Raw genomic sequence first — 16,892 nt, forward strand, 5'->3', positions numbered from 1 at the left:
CTTTGAAAAATCTTGTTTATAAACCTCCTCATGGCAAAAATGCAGCCTAGTAAGGGGAAGTCACTTGATTCCTCACAGGAAGACAGAAGCCAAACCAGGGACTAGAATCCCAGTATCAGATGGAAGCAATTATGAGCAAATGAGACAGGGGACCCAACAGACCCAGAATCTGTGTTGTTCAGTGAAAAGAGTTCTAATGTTACTTCTTATGCTTATGTCTGATCATAGGCCATTTAGCTTCACAGGTTCCTTCTCTGTGAGTTGGACTTAAAAATGACCTCTAGACTGTCCCTTTAAAAGGTCTTGCTCAACCATTTGTCAGGTCCATATTCTCTTCGTTTTCCTCCACCCCTCCCCACACATCCAGGAGAGATACAAGTAAGTGCGCCTATCTGAACATAACAGAATATTCAGTATACTAATTCTGGCCTCACCTTGTATTCATGAGAAAAAATGTGAAATTGGGAAAATAAAGATGCACTGTCCAGAGAATGGAATTTGGAGGCAGAGGACCTAGATTCAAATCATTTATCTGCTATATGCTACCAGTGTGACTTTTGGACAGGTCCTTTCTCCTTCCTAATCTTTAATTTCTTCATCTTTAAAATAAAAGTGTTGGACTGGATAATCATTAGGGTTTCATCTTCTATAAATTCTGCTCTCGTATTCTGCACTTATTCTTTCGGGCCCTCTAGTCCCTCCACCCCTGTTACTTCCAATGTCATAAATAAAACCTCAATTCTGTCCCCTTCTGTCAGGGAGAGCCATGTTGTGGGTAAGTGGAACCTTCCTCCTAATAGGTTTGCACTTTACAAGGTAGCAATGTTACCTCCGGAAGTAATGAAAGCCTGATGGTGGATGAAAGGGCATGGGTACCTTTACACGGGCTAGTCTACTGACACATGGCTCTCATTCACCACAGTCATTGGTGTCCCATACTGAGACAGGCCATGGTCAGGAAAATAGTTACTTGGCAGCTGCCTCAGAAATGGGGAAGTATGACCCATCCCTCTACCCTGCCCCCTAGGGGTGAGGGGACTAAGCACCTTCAACAGCTCCATTCCCACGCAATCCCTAACCAGGTCTGGATGTTGTCTTCTCTCCCGGCATTGTAGGTTGTCCCTGGCAATGCTAAAAGGTACTTCAGTGGCTTCCAGAGCCCTTTCCAACCTCTGTTTGTCACCAATCAGTAAATCAGTCTCGGCCATGAGGTCCTTGATCTCTGATTGTAGCTCTGACTTCCAAAAATGTATATCTTGTAGTCTCTCCCCTGTCTTCTTGGTAGAGTCCATCTGTGTGCGCTGGCACAGGGTCGCTGTCTCAGCTGCCAGCTGCTTGGCCTCATGCCTGTTGCATTCTGAGTAGTCACGGTCAGCGAAAGCCTGGTGGTAGCAGCTATTATTGTTCTGATACCACTCCTCTTCTAGGTATTTGGCTGACCGGAAGCCAGCTGTGGCCAGCCCCGAAGAAGTGTAGGGCCCTGTGTTTCGTTCGATCTCATAGACCTTGTGGGGAAGGTCAGAGACCTGTACGGACTGCGGGGCAGGCTCCTGGGTGACCAGGATGCCTGTCTGTGGCATAATCTCTAAGACAGATGGCTCCCCTTAAGGCAGGAATCAGAGAGAAGTCTGAACTGGGCTGCCCTGGGTGCCTTTGACTGAAGCAACTTCCATCTCCTAGGAAACAGACACATACTCAACAGAGCGTCCTGTTGCTAGGTAACAGGGTTTCCCCTCCCACACACAACTGCTAAGGGCACCTTTAAGGATAAGAGAGGGAAGAACACAGGTAAACCTGCTATCTTAAAGGGCCAAATAATGAGTGCCGCACTATGAAAGGCTGTGCTATCCCTGGCTCTTTAAGGATGGAGGGAGGTGGAAGGCAGTAGGTAGATCTTTTAGAAACTCCCTCATCTCCAGACTCACTGTCAAATGGACCAAGGATTGAGAAGAGTAGCCAATCTAAACTCTGGACACCTGCTTCCCTTTAGAGAACCACTCCAGCAGGTTCACCCCGCACTTTTTGTTCTGTGACTGAGGAATAGGTCTCAGTCCTAATAGCAAATCACTGCTATAATGGGTAATGAGATCTCCCCTAAAGTCCATTTCCAAAGACAGTATCTTATGCTTTGGAACCTGTAAACTTTACACATTAATAACATTCAATAGTGATTAATCCCCATGGAGAGCCCCAGGCCAGTACTAGGGTCAGGGGAGAAAAAGGGAAACGGGCCATTGCTGATGGGACTAAAGTATACTCACCTACCTAGAAGGGACCTCAGAGTGACTACATGGCTCTATTTTTACCAAGGTGGAAACTGAGTCCCTAGACCACCTGAGGTCTCCTGGCTGGTAAGCAGCAGAGAAAGGATTTGTTTTAACTTCAACGATTAAAGTATGTTTTCCTCTAGACTAGGGCTCTTTTTTCCTATGGACTGTTTGGCAGTATCATGAAGTCTATGGGTATCTTCTCAAAATAAGATTTTTAAATGCATAAAATAAAATGTATAATATTACAAAAGAAACCAATTAAGTTAAAAATAAAAAATACAATTTTCCCATCTAAACTAATGAACCTCTTGAAATCTATCCATGGACCCCATGAGGAGAGGTGGTACTGGCTTGAGAACTCTTTGTCTTAGCTGTTGTGCTTCTTTAGGATTGATGCTTTGATAAATCTGTGATATCAATGTGAGCGCCTCTCTCCCAGGAATCCAGATTTCAACCCATCCAGGTCTGTCATACTTGTCAACTTTGACTTATGCCCTCTTTTGCCTCATGGTGAGGATAAAACCACCATGCTGGGACCTTTCTCTAGAGTCCTTGATTTTAGGAGGATGCTGATAAAACACATAGGCTATCCTTAGTCATCCTTCCTTTTCACCACATGATCAGCTCTTACTTTCTTCTCAAGTCCTACATAACACAAAACATCTTACATGAAGTTGGATAAATCTACATAAGGAGGGAAAAGGAAATTCCTTCAACCTGGGCAGATTGAGGGAGTCTCCTTGGAGGGTTTGGGTGGCAATTTGACTTAAGTTTTGAAATATAGATAGAACTTCAACACAAAGAAGTTGGGAAGAGGCAGGCATCCCTGGCATAGGGAGTATGCGATTGCTAAACTGGTAATGAATGCTTGTTGAATCAATGAATCATCTTACCTGAATTTCACAACACACTGGAGAGGGAGGCAGCAGGAATCCTCTCTTGGATCACACACCCAAATTACTATTACCAGTGGTCACAAAGTCCATAGAATGGGCTCTTCCTTTGCTGAGACAGCAAGGAGTGTATGTGTGTTTGGGGAGGGGGGTGACTGTACCATACTTTCTAATAGACACCTCATTATTGTAAGGAAATAGCTCAATGGGATTGAAAAGACCCATGGAGAGTGACCAGGAGAATCTGGAGTTTGACAAAGGTTCGGTCATTTACTGACTCAAAAACCTTAGATAAATGCCTTCCCCTTGTGGGTTTTGTTTGTTTCCATCAGCCCAATGGGAATAATAAGCCTTGCCTTGCCTTCCTTACCATATCAAATGAGATTATTTATTCAACCAACAGTTAACATCAATCAAATCACTAATGTTCCCTAAATCACAAATGTCCTTTCCTTCTTAAGCTATTTTAATTGAAATAACCACCTATCCTTCAAGACTTTGTTCCCATGCAATCTCTCCTGCCTTAGATGGCATAGGACTTCTACATATATTATCTGTGATTTGTATTATGTTACTGAGGCCTCAAAGTACAGCAGTCTAGCTTTGTCTTCTCTGTTTAGTCCCTCTTCTAACCAGATGATAACTTTCATTGAACCAGAAAACTTCAGGTTTGAAAGAAGGACCTTAGAAGTCATCAAATCTGGGGCAGCTAAGTGGCACAGTGGATGGAGTACCAGCCCTGGCGTCAGAAGAGCCTGAGTTCAAATCTAGTCTCAGACATTTGACATTTAGAAGCTATGTGATCCTGGGCAAGTCACTTAACCCTGATTGTCTCTAAAAGAAAATTCACTGAATCTTACCATCTTATTTTAGAATGAGAAAAATGAGCCCTAGAAGGCGGACATGAATCACCCAAGGTCACAAATTAATTAGTAGCAAAGCCAGATTTTGAATCCAGGCCTTCTGGCTTTAAGTCCAGAGTTCTTTTTTTCACAAAACCACACTTCTTCATATTAGGAACCCATTCATCTTTAATGCTTAATCTCTGTTGAAAATGAGATTTACATAATTTATTCTTCATTCTACTCCAGCCAATGGGGGCTTTCATGAGGCAGCAATCTCTATTTTCAATCAAGTTTATTTATGTTCTTATCTGACAGAGACTGCACTATTCCCAGAAAGTCCCTCTTTCTGGTTCTGGTACTCAAAGATTATCAAAACTCAGAGATAGAAGGCTCAGAAAGTGACTTTGGAGGCAGAGAGTGGAGAATGGAGTGGAGAATCACTCAGCCCAGCTCTCCCAACCTCCAAACAACTTAAAAATAATGACTCACATTGAATTCTGGAGTGGCAAAGCCAACAAGTGGTCAGAATGAGACATTCTTCCAGCCCAAAACAACATAGGAGGTTGGAAAGAGAGATCTGTGACATGGGGGAGGAGGCTGTCCTTGGAGCCCACGTAGATGAAATATCAGTGTTGAGACTAGGTGCTAGCAACAGAAGCAGCAGAAATTTCAGAAGCTCTCAAACCAAAGATGGTAAAGGGACCTGGTAACTGGTAAGAAAAAAATTGCAGGGTACCCTTGAGATAATACTAAACAAAGGACCAGACACTACTTGAAAACTCTGTGGGCTATACCCATTTTGGAGTCATAGTTCAAGGGCAGAGAGGTACACTTTCAATGAAGAGAGAGTGGAAGCTCTGTAGGGTAGTATCACTTCCAGCCCCAAGGGATCAAGGACCCTGAGAAACAGTATCAATTCTGATCCCAAGAGAGAAGGGGCACTGAAGAGCAGTATCAATTGCAATTTCAATGCATCAGTGGCCCTTCCTGGGTAAGGATCACAGTGCAGACAAGGAGGGCAGTGACTACACCTCTCCCAAGATCATTTCACTTTGAATCACTGAAAAATTCCAAGCCCCCAGAATTAGCTTTGAAATCAACAGTGAGAAAAATACTGAAGTTTCCCCCCACCCCTCCCCACAATGCTGGGAACAGAGACCAACATTAACATAAAGTTACAAATTAAGAAATAAGGTGCAAACAAAGTGAAAATAACAAAGAGAACCAAACGATAAAAATGTACTATGGTGACAGGGAATCTCAAGACACAAACTCAGAAGACAATGAAGTCAAAAAAGCTACAAGCAAAGCCGCAAAGAACAAAAGTGAATTGGACACAAGCCAAACAAGAATTTCTTGAAGAGCTTAAAAAGTATTTTCAAAATAAGAATGGTAAAAGAAAAGGAAGAAAACTATGGAAAGACAATAGCTTGCTAAAAGAGGCACAAAAATACTGAAGAAAAAAATACCTTATAGACCAGAATTGGCCAAAAGGAAAAAGAGTTACAAAAATTGACTGATGAAAGTAACTCCTTAAAAAGCATAAATGGCCAAATGGGGAAAAAAAGCTCACTGTTCAAGCTCACTGAAGAAAATTATTCCTTAAAAATTAGAATTGGGCAAGTGGAAGCTAATGACCTCATGAGACATCAAGAAGAAATAAAGTGAAAGGATAGAAGAAAATGTAAAATATCCCATTGGAAAAAACAACTGACTTGGACAATGATCAATGAAAGAGCATGTGCTGGTAAGCAAAATGGGCTCTTAGCACTTGGTTCAACCAAGTGCCCTTGAAGAGTTTGGCCTTTGTTTCCTTGATTAGATTTGGGTGTTCCTGGTGCTTTCTTGCCTCAGGGGCGGGCCTAGTTTACACATGGGTTTGAGTGACATGTCTGGGACAGTAGAGGCTTTTAGACCACATGGGTTTAAGTCGCCTCTTTGTGTCGATTCTAGGTCACGTGGGTGAGTCACATGTGTGACTCACCCCTGACCCCAAAAAAGATATAAAACCAGGGGTTGGATTTCTCTCTTTGGAGCTCTTACCCACAGCAGTGGTGGGCAAGTGACTCTGAGCCAGCCCTTGTTATTATCTCCCAGGCTGAACCTAGATGTTGGTAACTCTGAATCTGTATTTGGTCTGTCTGTCGATGTTTGTAATTTGTTTGTATTTGCTCTGAAGTTCAGGGTGCTGGTTTTTTCCCCTGAACTAAGTGAATGATATTTGTATGCTGAATTAAAGTAAGGTTGTCAACCCCTTAATGTTGCTTTCCTTACTAAAGCAGATCAAAAGAACCTGTGCTTTTGCAGTGTGTTGGCAGCTTTCTGGGTGCTGGTTGTTGGTGGATCTTACACCCCCACAGAAGCTGCTAGCTGGATTGTTGAAACAGAGCATAGACATCATCTTTCAAGAAATTATCAAGGAAAATTACCCTGATATCCTAGAACCAGAGGATAAAACAGACATTGAAAGAATCCACAGATCACCACCTGAAAGAAATCCCAGAACAAAAACTTCCAGGAATATTATAGCCAAATTCAAGAGATCCCAGGTCAAAGATAAAATACTTCATGCAGCCAAAAAGAAACCATGAAAATACCATGGAGTCACAGTTAGGATCATACAAGATTTAGCAGCTATCATATTAAAGAAGTATGGAACTTGGATTATGACATTCCAGAAAGCAAAAGCACTGGGATTACAAGCACAAATAATCTACTCAGAAAAACTGAGTATAGGAAAAGGGGAAAATGGATATTTAATGAAATAGAGGACTTTCAAGCATTCCTGATGAAAAGACCAGAGCTGAATAGAAAATTTGGCTCTTGGATACAAGACTCAAGAGGAATATTAAGAGGTAAACATGAAAGAGCAATCATAAGGGATTAAATAGGGTTAAACTGTTTACTTTCCTATAAGGAAAGATATGAATCTTCTAAGATCTTTATCATGGGCTGTTAGAAGTATTCTACATAGAAAGAGGGTGCAGGAATGAGTCAATTATTTTGGGATGATGCAAAAATGGCTAGATGAGAAAGAGTAATACCATGGGAGAATGAGGAATAGAGAGGAAGAATGAGGAAAAATATCTCACACAAAAGAGGCACACAGAGAAAAGCTTTTACAATGGAGGGGAAAATAATGAGTGTAGGCAATGCTTACACTCACTCACATGTAAATTGGTTCAAAGAGAGAAACGTATATCTCTATCTATCTATCTATCTACTCAATTGGTAATAGAAATCTATCTTATCCAATAAGGAAGCAAATGAAAAAGATGGTAGGGGAGATAGATAAAGAGAGAGCAGTTAAAAGAATGCAGTGGTGAGAAGCAAAACAGACTTTAGAGGAAGGACAGGAAAAAAGAGAGAAAAAGATAAACAGAAGAAAATAAAATTGAGAGAGATGTACAGTTAGTAATCACAATTGTGAATGTGAATGGGGATGAACTCACCCATAAAATGGAAGTGGAAAGCAGAATGGATTAGAAACCAGAATCCAACAATATGTTGTTTACAAGAAACACATTTGAAACAGACACACACACACACAAAGTTAAAATAAGGGGCTGGAGCAGAATCTATTATGCTTCAGCTGAGGTTAAAAAAAAGCAGGGATAGCAATCATGATCTCAGGGAAAGCAAAAACAAATATAAACCTAATTAAAGATATAAGCAAGAAAATGAAATAATATTAATACTAAACATATATACATGAAATGGTATTGAATCCAAATTTTCTAAGGAAAATTTAAGTGAATTACAGGAGGAAATAGACAGTCAAACTATACTAGTGCAGAATCTTACCTTTTCCCTGTCAGAGCTAGATAAATCTAATGCAAAAAAGTCAAGGAAATGATAAGAATCTTAGAAAAGTTAGAAATAATAGAGCTCTAGACAAACCTCAATGGGAATAAAAAAAGAGCATACCTTTTTCTCAGCTGTACATTGCACCTGTGCAAAAATTGACTATGGATGAGGGGATAAAAACGTCAAACCAAATGCAGAAAAGCAGAAATATTAAATGAAGTATTTCAAATCCATAATGCAATAAAATTACATTTAATAAAAAAATGAAGGCATAGATTAAAAGATAATTAAAAGACAATAACATAAACCTAAAGAATGAGTGAGTCAAAGAAGAAATCATATAAACATTCAATATTTTCATTAAAGAGAATGACAACAATAAGACAACATTCCAAAATTTGTGGAATGCAGTTAAAGCAGTACTTAGGAGAAAATTTATATATCTAAATACAAACACAAATAAGAGATAAAAAGTAAATCAATGAATTGGACATGTGTGTGTGTATTCCCTTCAGCTTCCCTAATACTGAGGTCTCATGAATTACACACATCATCTTTCCATGTAGGAATGTAAACAAAACAGTTCAACTTTAATAAGCCCCTTATGATTTCTCGTTCATGTTTACCTTTTCATGCTTCTCTTGATTCTTGTGTTTGAAAATCAAATTTTCTATTCAGCTCTGGTCTTTTCACTGAATAAGCTTGAAAGTCCTCTATTTTATTGAAAATACATATTTTGCCTTGAAGCGTCGTACTCAGTTTTGCTGGGTAGGTGATTCTTGGTTTTAATCCTAGCTCCATTGACCTCCGGAATATCGTATTCCAAGCCCTTTGATCCCTTAATGTAGAAGCTGCTAGATCTTGTATTATCCTGATTATGTTTCCACAATACTCAAATTGTTTCTTTCTGGCTGCTTGCAATATTTTCTCCTTGATCTGGGAACTCTGGAATTTGGCGACAATATTCCTAGGAGTTTTCTTTTTGGGATCTTTTTTGAGGAGGCAATCAATGAATTCTTTCAATTTCTATTTTACCCTCTGGCTCTAGAATATCAGGGCAGTTGTCCTTGATAATTTCTTGAAAGATGATATCTTGGCTCTTTTTTTGATTATATCTTTCAGGTAGTCCAATAATTTTTAAATTGTCTGTCCTGGATCTATTTTCCAGGTCAGTGGTTTTTCCAGTGAGATATTTCACATTGTCTTCCATTTTTTCATTCCTTTGCTTCTGTTGTATAATATCTTGATTTCTCACAAAGTCACTAGCTTCCACTTGCTCCAATCTAATTTTTAAAGTAATATTTTCTTCAGTGTTCTTTTGGATCTCCTTTTCCATTTGGCTAATTCTGCCTTTCAAGGCATTCTTCTCCTCATTGGTTTTTTGGAGCTCTTTTGCCATTTGAGTTAGTCTATTTTTTAAGATGTTATTTTCTTCAGTTATTTTTTTTTGGTCTCCTTTAGCATGTCATTGGTTTGTTTTTCATGGTTTTCTCACATCACTCTCATTTCTCTTCCCAATTTTTCCTCTACTTCTCTAACTTGCTTTTCCAAATCCTTTTTGAGCTCTTCCATGGCCTGAGACCAATTCATATTTTTCTTGGAGGCTTTTGATGTGGGCTCTTTCACTTTGTTGACTTCTTCTGGCTGTATGTTTTGGTCTTCTTTGTCACCGAAGAAAGATGCCAAAGTCTGAGTCTGAATCTGAGAGCGTTTTCACTGCTTGTTCATGTTCCCAACCAACTACTTGACTCTTGAGCTTTTTGTTGGGGTATGACTGCTTGTAGAGTAGATAGTACTTTGTCCCAAGCTTGAGGGGCTGTGCTGCTATTTTCAGAGCTACTTCTACACAGCAAGCTCTGGCACACCAGTGCTCCTTCTCCCCCAAGAACCACCAACCAGGATTGTGGCCCAGATCCAGGCAGGGCAAAGGAGGCTTTGTGCTCCCGCTCTAATCTGCCACTTAATTCCTCCCACCACATGGGCCTGGGGCTGGCAGCAACTGCAGCTGTAGCTCTGGAAGCAGCCTCAGAGCTGCACCAACTCTGCTGCCCCCATGGCAGTGGCCCACCGCGAGCTCCTTTCACTCTGTCCCAACAGCTTTTCCTGCTAACCTTCTCTGTTGTCTTTGGCGTTTGTGGGTTGAGAAGTCTGTTTCCTGCTACAGCTCACTGATTCCGGGTGCTAGGGCCTGTTCCGCCCGGCTCCCAGTCTGGTAGGTCCTGGCACAGCCCATGCTGGATTCTGCTCCACTCCACTCCCAGCACGGTGCGACTATCCAGGCTGTCCTGGGCTGGAGTCCTGCTTCCCTCTGCTATTTTGTGGGTTCTGCAACTCTAGAATTTGTTCAAAGTCATTTTTTACAGGTGTTTGGAAGGACCTGGGGGAGAGCTTAAGCAAGTCCCTACTTTCCAGCCACCATCTTGGCTCTGCCCCACAAATCACTGTTCTTGATGTCAAGGATACAAAGATGAAAAGAAATATAATCATTGTTCTCTAGGAAATCATATTTTTGGAGGGATATCCACTTTGCCCCCCAGTCAGCAAATATCTTCCTCTTTAGACCTTACATATTAGTTTGCTTTTTACCTCTGTTATGTTCTGACCATATAATATTGGTTTATAATTATCTGTTTGGTCTTATCTCCCTGCCAGACTGTAAAGTGTAGGACAGCATGGAACTGAGTCTTACCTAAGCTTTGTACATTCCCTAGTGTCCAGCATAAGTGTTCTTTATTGACTTCTAAGGCCTCTTGCAGCCTTAAGCCTATAAGGCTATATATAATGGTATAATGTAGGTGACTTAGCATTTAGCTAATGACAGCGTATCATTTTTCTCACCACCCTATTAAGCAAAAAGAGCTCGTTAATTATTTGTTGGCTCATGAGCAGAAAAGGAATGACTTTGTCCAATAAAAGAGTGGCCAGGGCTAAAAGGGGAGCAACTAGCAGAAAGATAGCTTCATGTGATGCATATTGCCCTTGTGGAAGAACAAGGACAATAATGGCTGAAACTGACCCAGGTATATGGTTTTCTCTACTCATCATGTGCCTCCTGGCTAGGTTTCTATATATTTATGCCCATTCTCCCTCATGAACACCAGTGTGCACTTTTAGGAGAGAGTGATCCAAATTTAGGGGTGGATTGTGATGTTTTGGTTAATTTTGTGTATTGAGTAATTGTGGTCTTTGATTATTTTTGTTTTTGTCATATTACTTAGTAAATGTTTATTACATTTAAAAATTAATGCTAGGTCCCATGGTTTTGTGCATCTTCACAATGAGAAATGCACAGATGGGGGCTCCAGAACTATGGTGGTAAGTAATAAAAAGATTACTCCTAACCCCCAACCCCCATAATGAGAGAGAGGAAGGAAGGAGAGCCTCTGAGTGAGGTTATAGAAGTCCCTCTCCATCCATATATTCCATCTTCCCCACTTTTACTATAAGGTCTATTAGGAGAAGTTGTTAAAATAGACTGACTTGGCCCACTATAGATTTGCGTTATCTCACTTCAGCTGGACCTTCACCATGGCCTGACAATCTTTTTATTTTAATAACTACATTCCCTACAGCAGCTGTTCCAAACTTTCTCCCTTCTCTTCAATTCCCAGATTCCAACCCAATATCCATGTCTTTGATGATGACCTCACATGAACCTATGTGTCTCCGTAGAGTTGTTCTATTAGCACCTCAAACTTAACAAGTGCAAAGTAGGACTCCTTTTCTTCTTTGCTAATGGTGTCCTTGCTCCTAACTTCCTTATTTCTGTCAACCATCCTCTAAATGACTCAGATTTGAAACTTCAGAGTCCTCCTCTGTCTTCTCTCCCTTTCACCCAGTACAGCCAATCTGTTGCCACGTCCTACCATCTCTAGTTCCTTACTACTTCTCATAACCCTCTCTTTTTCTTTATTCATATAGTCTCTTCCCTAGTTCAAGTACTTACCAGCTCTCCTATGGAGTATTATAATCCATTCCCTGCCTCCATTCTGTCTCCCTATACTCTAACCTTCACATTACCTGAATAATCTTCCAGATTGTTTACCCTGAAGTCAGGAAGACCTGAATTCAAATCCAGACTCAGACACTTAGTAGCTGTGTGACCCAGGGCAAGTTATTTAACTTCCATCTGCCTCAGTTTCCTTAACTGTAAAAGAAAGATAATAATAGTTCCAACCTCACAGAGTTGTTATAAAGATCAAATGAGATATTTTTAAATTGCTTAGTGCCATGCCTGTCCCATAGGAGGTGCTTAATAAATGAGTATTTCCTTCCTTCCTCCCTGAATAGGATCTTGTTACGATCACACCATTGCCCTACTCAGACACCTTCAGTAGCTTTCCATTGCTCAGTCCTTCACAGCTCTATGATTTCATTGGCCATAGATTTAAAGTTGGAAGTGACCTTAGAGGCCATAAAGTCCAAATCTTTAATTTCACTGACAAGGCAAAGATTTGTCCATGGTCACAAAGCTAACAAGTACAAGAGGCAGGATTTGAAACCAGGTCTTCCCGAGTCTAAATCCAGTTCCCTTTCCACTACTCTGTGAATCCTCAGAAAGCTGATATAGAAACTCCTTCTTATTAGTGCAGATCACAGTCTCTTTATCACTTAAATGGGGTATTTTAGAATTGCTGTGAATGAAAATTTGATTACCCTGCATCCAAACTGATGATGAGCCACTCTGAATTTAGGGTGATTCTCAGATGGAATTCTTTTAACAATTTGGCTAGCAGCTACTGTGGCTGTGTAAAACCAACAAAAACCAGCACACAGAATGCTGCAAGCCCAGGTTCTTTTGATTTGCTTTACTAAGGAAAGCAATGTTAAGGGGCTAACAATCTTACTTTAATCCAACCTACAAATATCATCCACTCAGCTCAGGGGGAAAAGCCAGCACCCTAAACTTCAGAGAAAATACAAACAAATTACAAATATACATTTGTGAACAGACCAAATACAATTCATAATTACCAAGGAACCATCAACATCTGAGTTCAGCTGGGAGCTCGACCACGGCTGGCTCAGTGTGACACGCCACTCCTGCTGTGGCTCGGAGCTCTGCAAGAGAAAACCAACCTCTGCGCTTATATATCCTATTCAGGGCCAAAGGTGAGTCACATGTGTGACTCACACACGTGACCTAAAATCATCACAAAAATGTGACTTAAACCCACATGGTCTAAAAGCCTCTGATGTCACAAAATGTCACTCAAATCCATGTAAACTAGGCTTTCCCTTGAGGTAAGGAGGTCATTAAGGATTCATAATTTAATCAAAGAAACAAAGGCCAAACTCTTCAAGGGCACTTGGTTGAAAAAGTGCTAAGAGCCCATCTTGATTCCCAGTACAGGAACATACAAGCCCAGCCTCCCAGAGCAAGCTCAAAACCTTTATTACTCTGTCAGAACTTGTGGTCATTGTCATAGACTTTTGGAACTTAGGATCGTACCCACACCATCCTAAGACATCCAAGGAGCACTCGAATCCTATTGATCTTACAATGCAATTTTAAAAATTATGTAGGCTCCAATGCTCAGATAAAATCCTTTTTTCATAATTTAACTCCAAACTATCATGAACTTATGCATCTTGTGTGTACATATATATATACATACATATATACATAAACACACCCATACACACAAACACACACACGCAGGCACGCACGCACCCATATATATTCCTCGAGGGAAGGGATTGTTTTTTTGTCCCTCTTTGCATTCTCAGCACTTAGCCTGGAGCCTGACACAGAGTAAATGCTTAATTTGTTTGTTGACTGACTGAGAAAGGACCTAAAGGCTATCTAATTCAAACCCTCATTTTGTAGATGAGAAAACTGAGGCCTAGATAAGTGAAAAGATTCTTCCAAAGTCACACAGTTAGTAAGAAAGAAGGGATGTTTGAATCCGGGTCCTCTGACTCCAAATCCCATTCCACTGGACCATGCTGCCCCCAAGTCAGGCTGGAATCTAGCTGCTAGATGCTCATGTTGCTCTGACATTCAATGTTCTGAGGTCCTTTCCAACTCTGACTCCATGACTATGTTTGTAACTGGTACTCTGTGGTTCAAATCTGATGCGTGCTTTTAATACTATTTTTTATTAAGAGAACCGACTGCCCTTGAGGAGCCTACATTCTAATGGGGAAAGACAATACATAAGAGATGATGGAAAAGGGGTACAATCAGAGGTATGGCTGACAATGTCTTCTGGGAGATAAAAGCCTGGGGAATGAGGCCAAATCAGGCCTATCACAACACAGAGTGGTTCCAGGAATGGAGTAATCATTCTGGAGAAGAGAGCTGGACCAGAGCATCTCCAAGCATACCTCCACCTCTTTAGGTGATCATGCCTCCCTCTCCTCTCTCCTTCCACAGGACAGAGTGAGACAGCTGACTCCAGTATGTTATACAGGGAGTCATTACAGAGGTGATGCATCAGAAAGCTTAATTTTTTAAGATTTCCCCATATTTACCCATTTAAAATTTTTCAGACTTAATGTTCTATTAACATATGCCTTCCTCCCCACCCCACCCCCATCTAATTTGAATAACTCCTGAGTCTCTGCAAGGAAATGTTATGACAGGGGAATCTTCTCCTACCCCACCCTGTCTGAATCTCCCATCTCTGGCTTGCTTTGGCTCAGCTGTGCCATGTGTCTCTCAGTAGGGAAGGAGCCATCTTGTCAGGATGTGTTGTGGAGGTGACATGAACACTTTGGAAGATCTGGAAGCCAGGAGGATGCCCAGTGAGGCAATCATTCATCTCTAAATGCTACCATTTTCACAGAACTATACTGTTCCATTTGTATTTAAGGAAGAGAAACATAGTTCATGCTCCAAAGGAACTTAGCTAGATAGGATGTATTGACATTAAAACAAGAGAATTTGATCAATAATTCAACAGTCATTTATTAAGTAGCTACTTAGTGTAAGGCACTGCTAGATGAGGGGGTTACAGTGATAAAAATGGAACAGTCCTTGTCCTCAAAGAATTTTTACATTCTTAGGGGTATGGGGTCAAGTGCTATGCAACCTATGACATGGCCATCTATGCGCCTTTCATCTTGATTTGCCAGAAAATACAGGAAAACCTCTCCTTGGGAAAATGTCCACTTGAGTTTTTAACTTCAGCACAGAGAAGGGCCCTGCCCGTGGAAAGCTCACAATTAGGGGAGAAAGAGCAAATTCACACCCTGTCACTGGGGACCATTAAATCCTAGTGAGGGAATCAAACCAGGGATTAGGAGACCCAAGCACTGACCTTTGGAAGCACCAAGCCTAGCAGTGAAAACCAGAATCACCCACAAGATGACAGTTCACAAGCATTAAATGTTTTGGTTCTGACCATGAGTTCTATAGCAATTCAGAGATGGGAAGGATAATGACAGTTGCTGTGGTCAGGGAAGACTTCCCAGAGGAGGTGGAGCTTGAGCAGGGCAGTGACAAATGTGGAGAATGCAGAGGGGGTGGAGGGGGAAGGATGAGCAAAGGCATGAATCATCCAGCCACCAGGAAAAATAAGAATAGCCCAGTATAGCTCGAGTTATTAATTCATGACTGACCCCCCCCTCCAAGTGCCTCCATGCCATGTTTTCTCCACAGAGTCCTTTTCTGGCCTACTTTTTGTTTCTTAAGTAGATCACTTCCCTACCATACCACCATCTTCCTTGCTCTCCAGATGAGAAGAATCTTAGGATCTGTTTGGGAAAGAATATCAGAAACCAATTAATATAGTTCAGTCCTTTTGGTGGGGTAAGAATACCCTTTGTAGAATCCTTAACAAGTGGTTGCCCAGTCCCACTTCCATGATGGGAAACTAGCTTCTCTCCAAGGAGGTCCATTCTATTTATGAGTAGCTCTGATCATTTGGAAGTCCTTCATTGGTCCCTGTTCTCTACCCACTGGGACCACAAAGACCATGCCTAATCCCTCCTCCATATATCAGCCCTACAGATCCTTGAAAACCACCATAATGTCCCTGAGGCCCAGGAAAATTAAGTGATTTGCCAAAGTCAGGCAGGTAGTCAGCATCAAAGGCAGGGGATGAACCCAAGTCTTAACTTGGGGAGCTCATAGTCTAGTAGGTGGATAAAGCACAGAACTACACAACTGGATTTCAATAGAATATAAGCACCTTGAGGGCAGGGAATCTTTTGGTTTTATTTTTATCTTTACATCTCAGTATCTACCACAGTGTCATATAGTATCTCAGGCCAATAGGTCAAGAAGTTCATCATTACCAACCCTATTCTCACCCTCTAAGCCCTCTTTTCTCCAGGCTTCTTCCCCTTGTATCTCAATAGATACTTCTACTTGTGACAATTTTTTTCTAGTGTTTCTAGTTTCCATTAACTCTTCTTCTTTTGGATTCTCCATCATCATCCTTACCTTAAAAATCCCAAGGTTATGCACTCCTTCTCCTCCCCCCTTCTGATCTGAAAGTCCTTCCTCCTAATCTAACAATCTCTCCATTGACATCATCTCCTACCATCTTGCCCTTTACTCAGTATCTAATGAAAAAGCGGCCCATCTCTTAGCCAAGGCCGAATGCTTTTGCATGTATGCTTGGTCCTATCCCTCCTGTCTTTTCCAGCAAATTACCTTCTCTCTCTCTGTCTGTCTCTCTCTGTCTCTCTCTCTCTGTCTCTGTCTCTCTCTGTCTCTCTCTCTCTCTCTCTCTCTCTCTCTCTCTCTCTCTCTCTCTCCCCCATCCCTCTCCCTCTCTGCTGCCTACAAGCATATCCAAATTTTCCCCATCCTAAAAAATCCCTTTATTTGAGGCCACCATCCTTGGTAGTTGTCATCCTACAGTTTTCCTCAGCTCAGCTCCTTGAAAAAGCCATCTATAATCACAGACTCCACTTCTTCCCTTTTCACTCTCTTCTTAATTCCCTGCATTTGACTTCTAACATTATCACTCAACTGAAACTGCTCTGTCCAGAGTTACCAATGATCTTTTAATTGTCAGATCTAATGGACGTTCCTCAATCCTCATCCTTCTTGTCCCCTCTGCAGATTTTAACACTGCTGACCACTGTGAATTACCATCCTTCTGGATGCTGTCTGGACACAC

The 16,892-nt window shown here is 41.2% G+C and overlaps 1 protein-coding gene across 2 annotated transcripts in view; it reads right to left on the reverse strand.

Moving 5' to 3' along the window:
- TEKT4 (tektin 4) overlaps positions 1-15,518 on the reverse strand; it is a 62,853-nt gene extending 47,335 nt beyond the window's left edge. The window contains exon 1 of one of the 2 annotated variants that reach the window (XM_036739728.1): positions 1,047-1,697. In XM_036739728.1, coding sequence (XP_036595623.1) covers positions 1,047-1,580 — 534 coding nt within the window. In that variant the 5' untranslated portion in view covers positions 1,581-1,697. Of the gene's footprint in view, positions 1-1,046; positions 1,698-15,080 lie in introns of those variants that run through there. The other variant, XM_036739729.1, reaches the window with a different exon arrangement.
- Between the last annotated feature and the right edge of the window lie 1,374 nt (positions 15,519-16,892).

Source organism: Trichosurus vulpecula, chromosome 9 (assembly GCF_011100635.1).
Source record: "Trichosurus vulpecula isolate mTriVul1 chromosome 9, mTriVul1.pri, whole genome shotgun sequence".
Classification (NCBI taxonomy): domain Eukaryota; kingdom Metazoa; phylum Chordata; class Mammalia; order Diprotodontia; family Phalangeridae; genus Trichosurus; species Trichosurus vulpecula.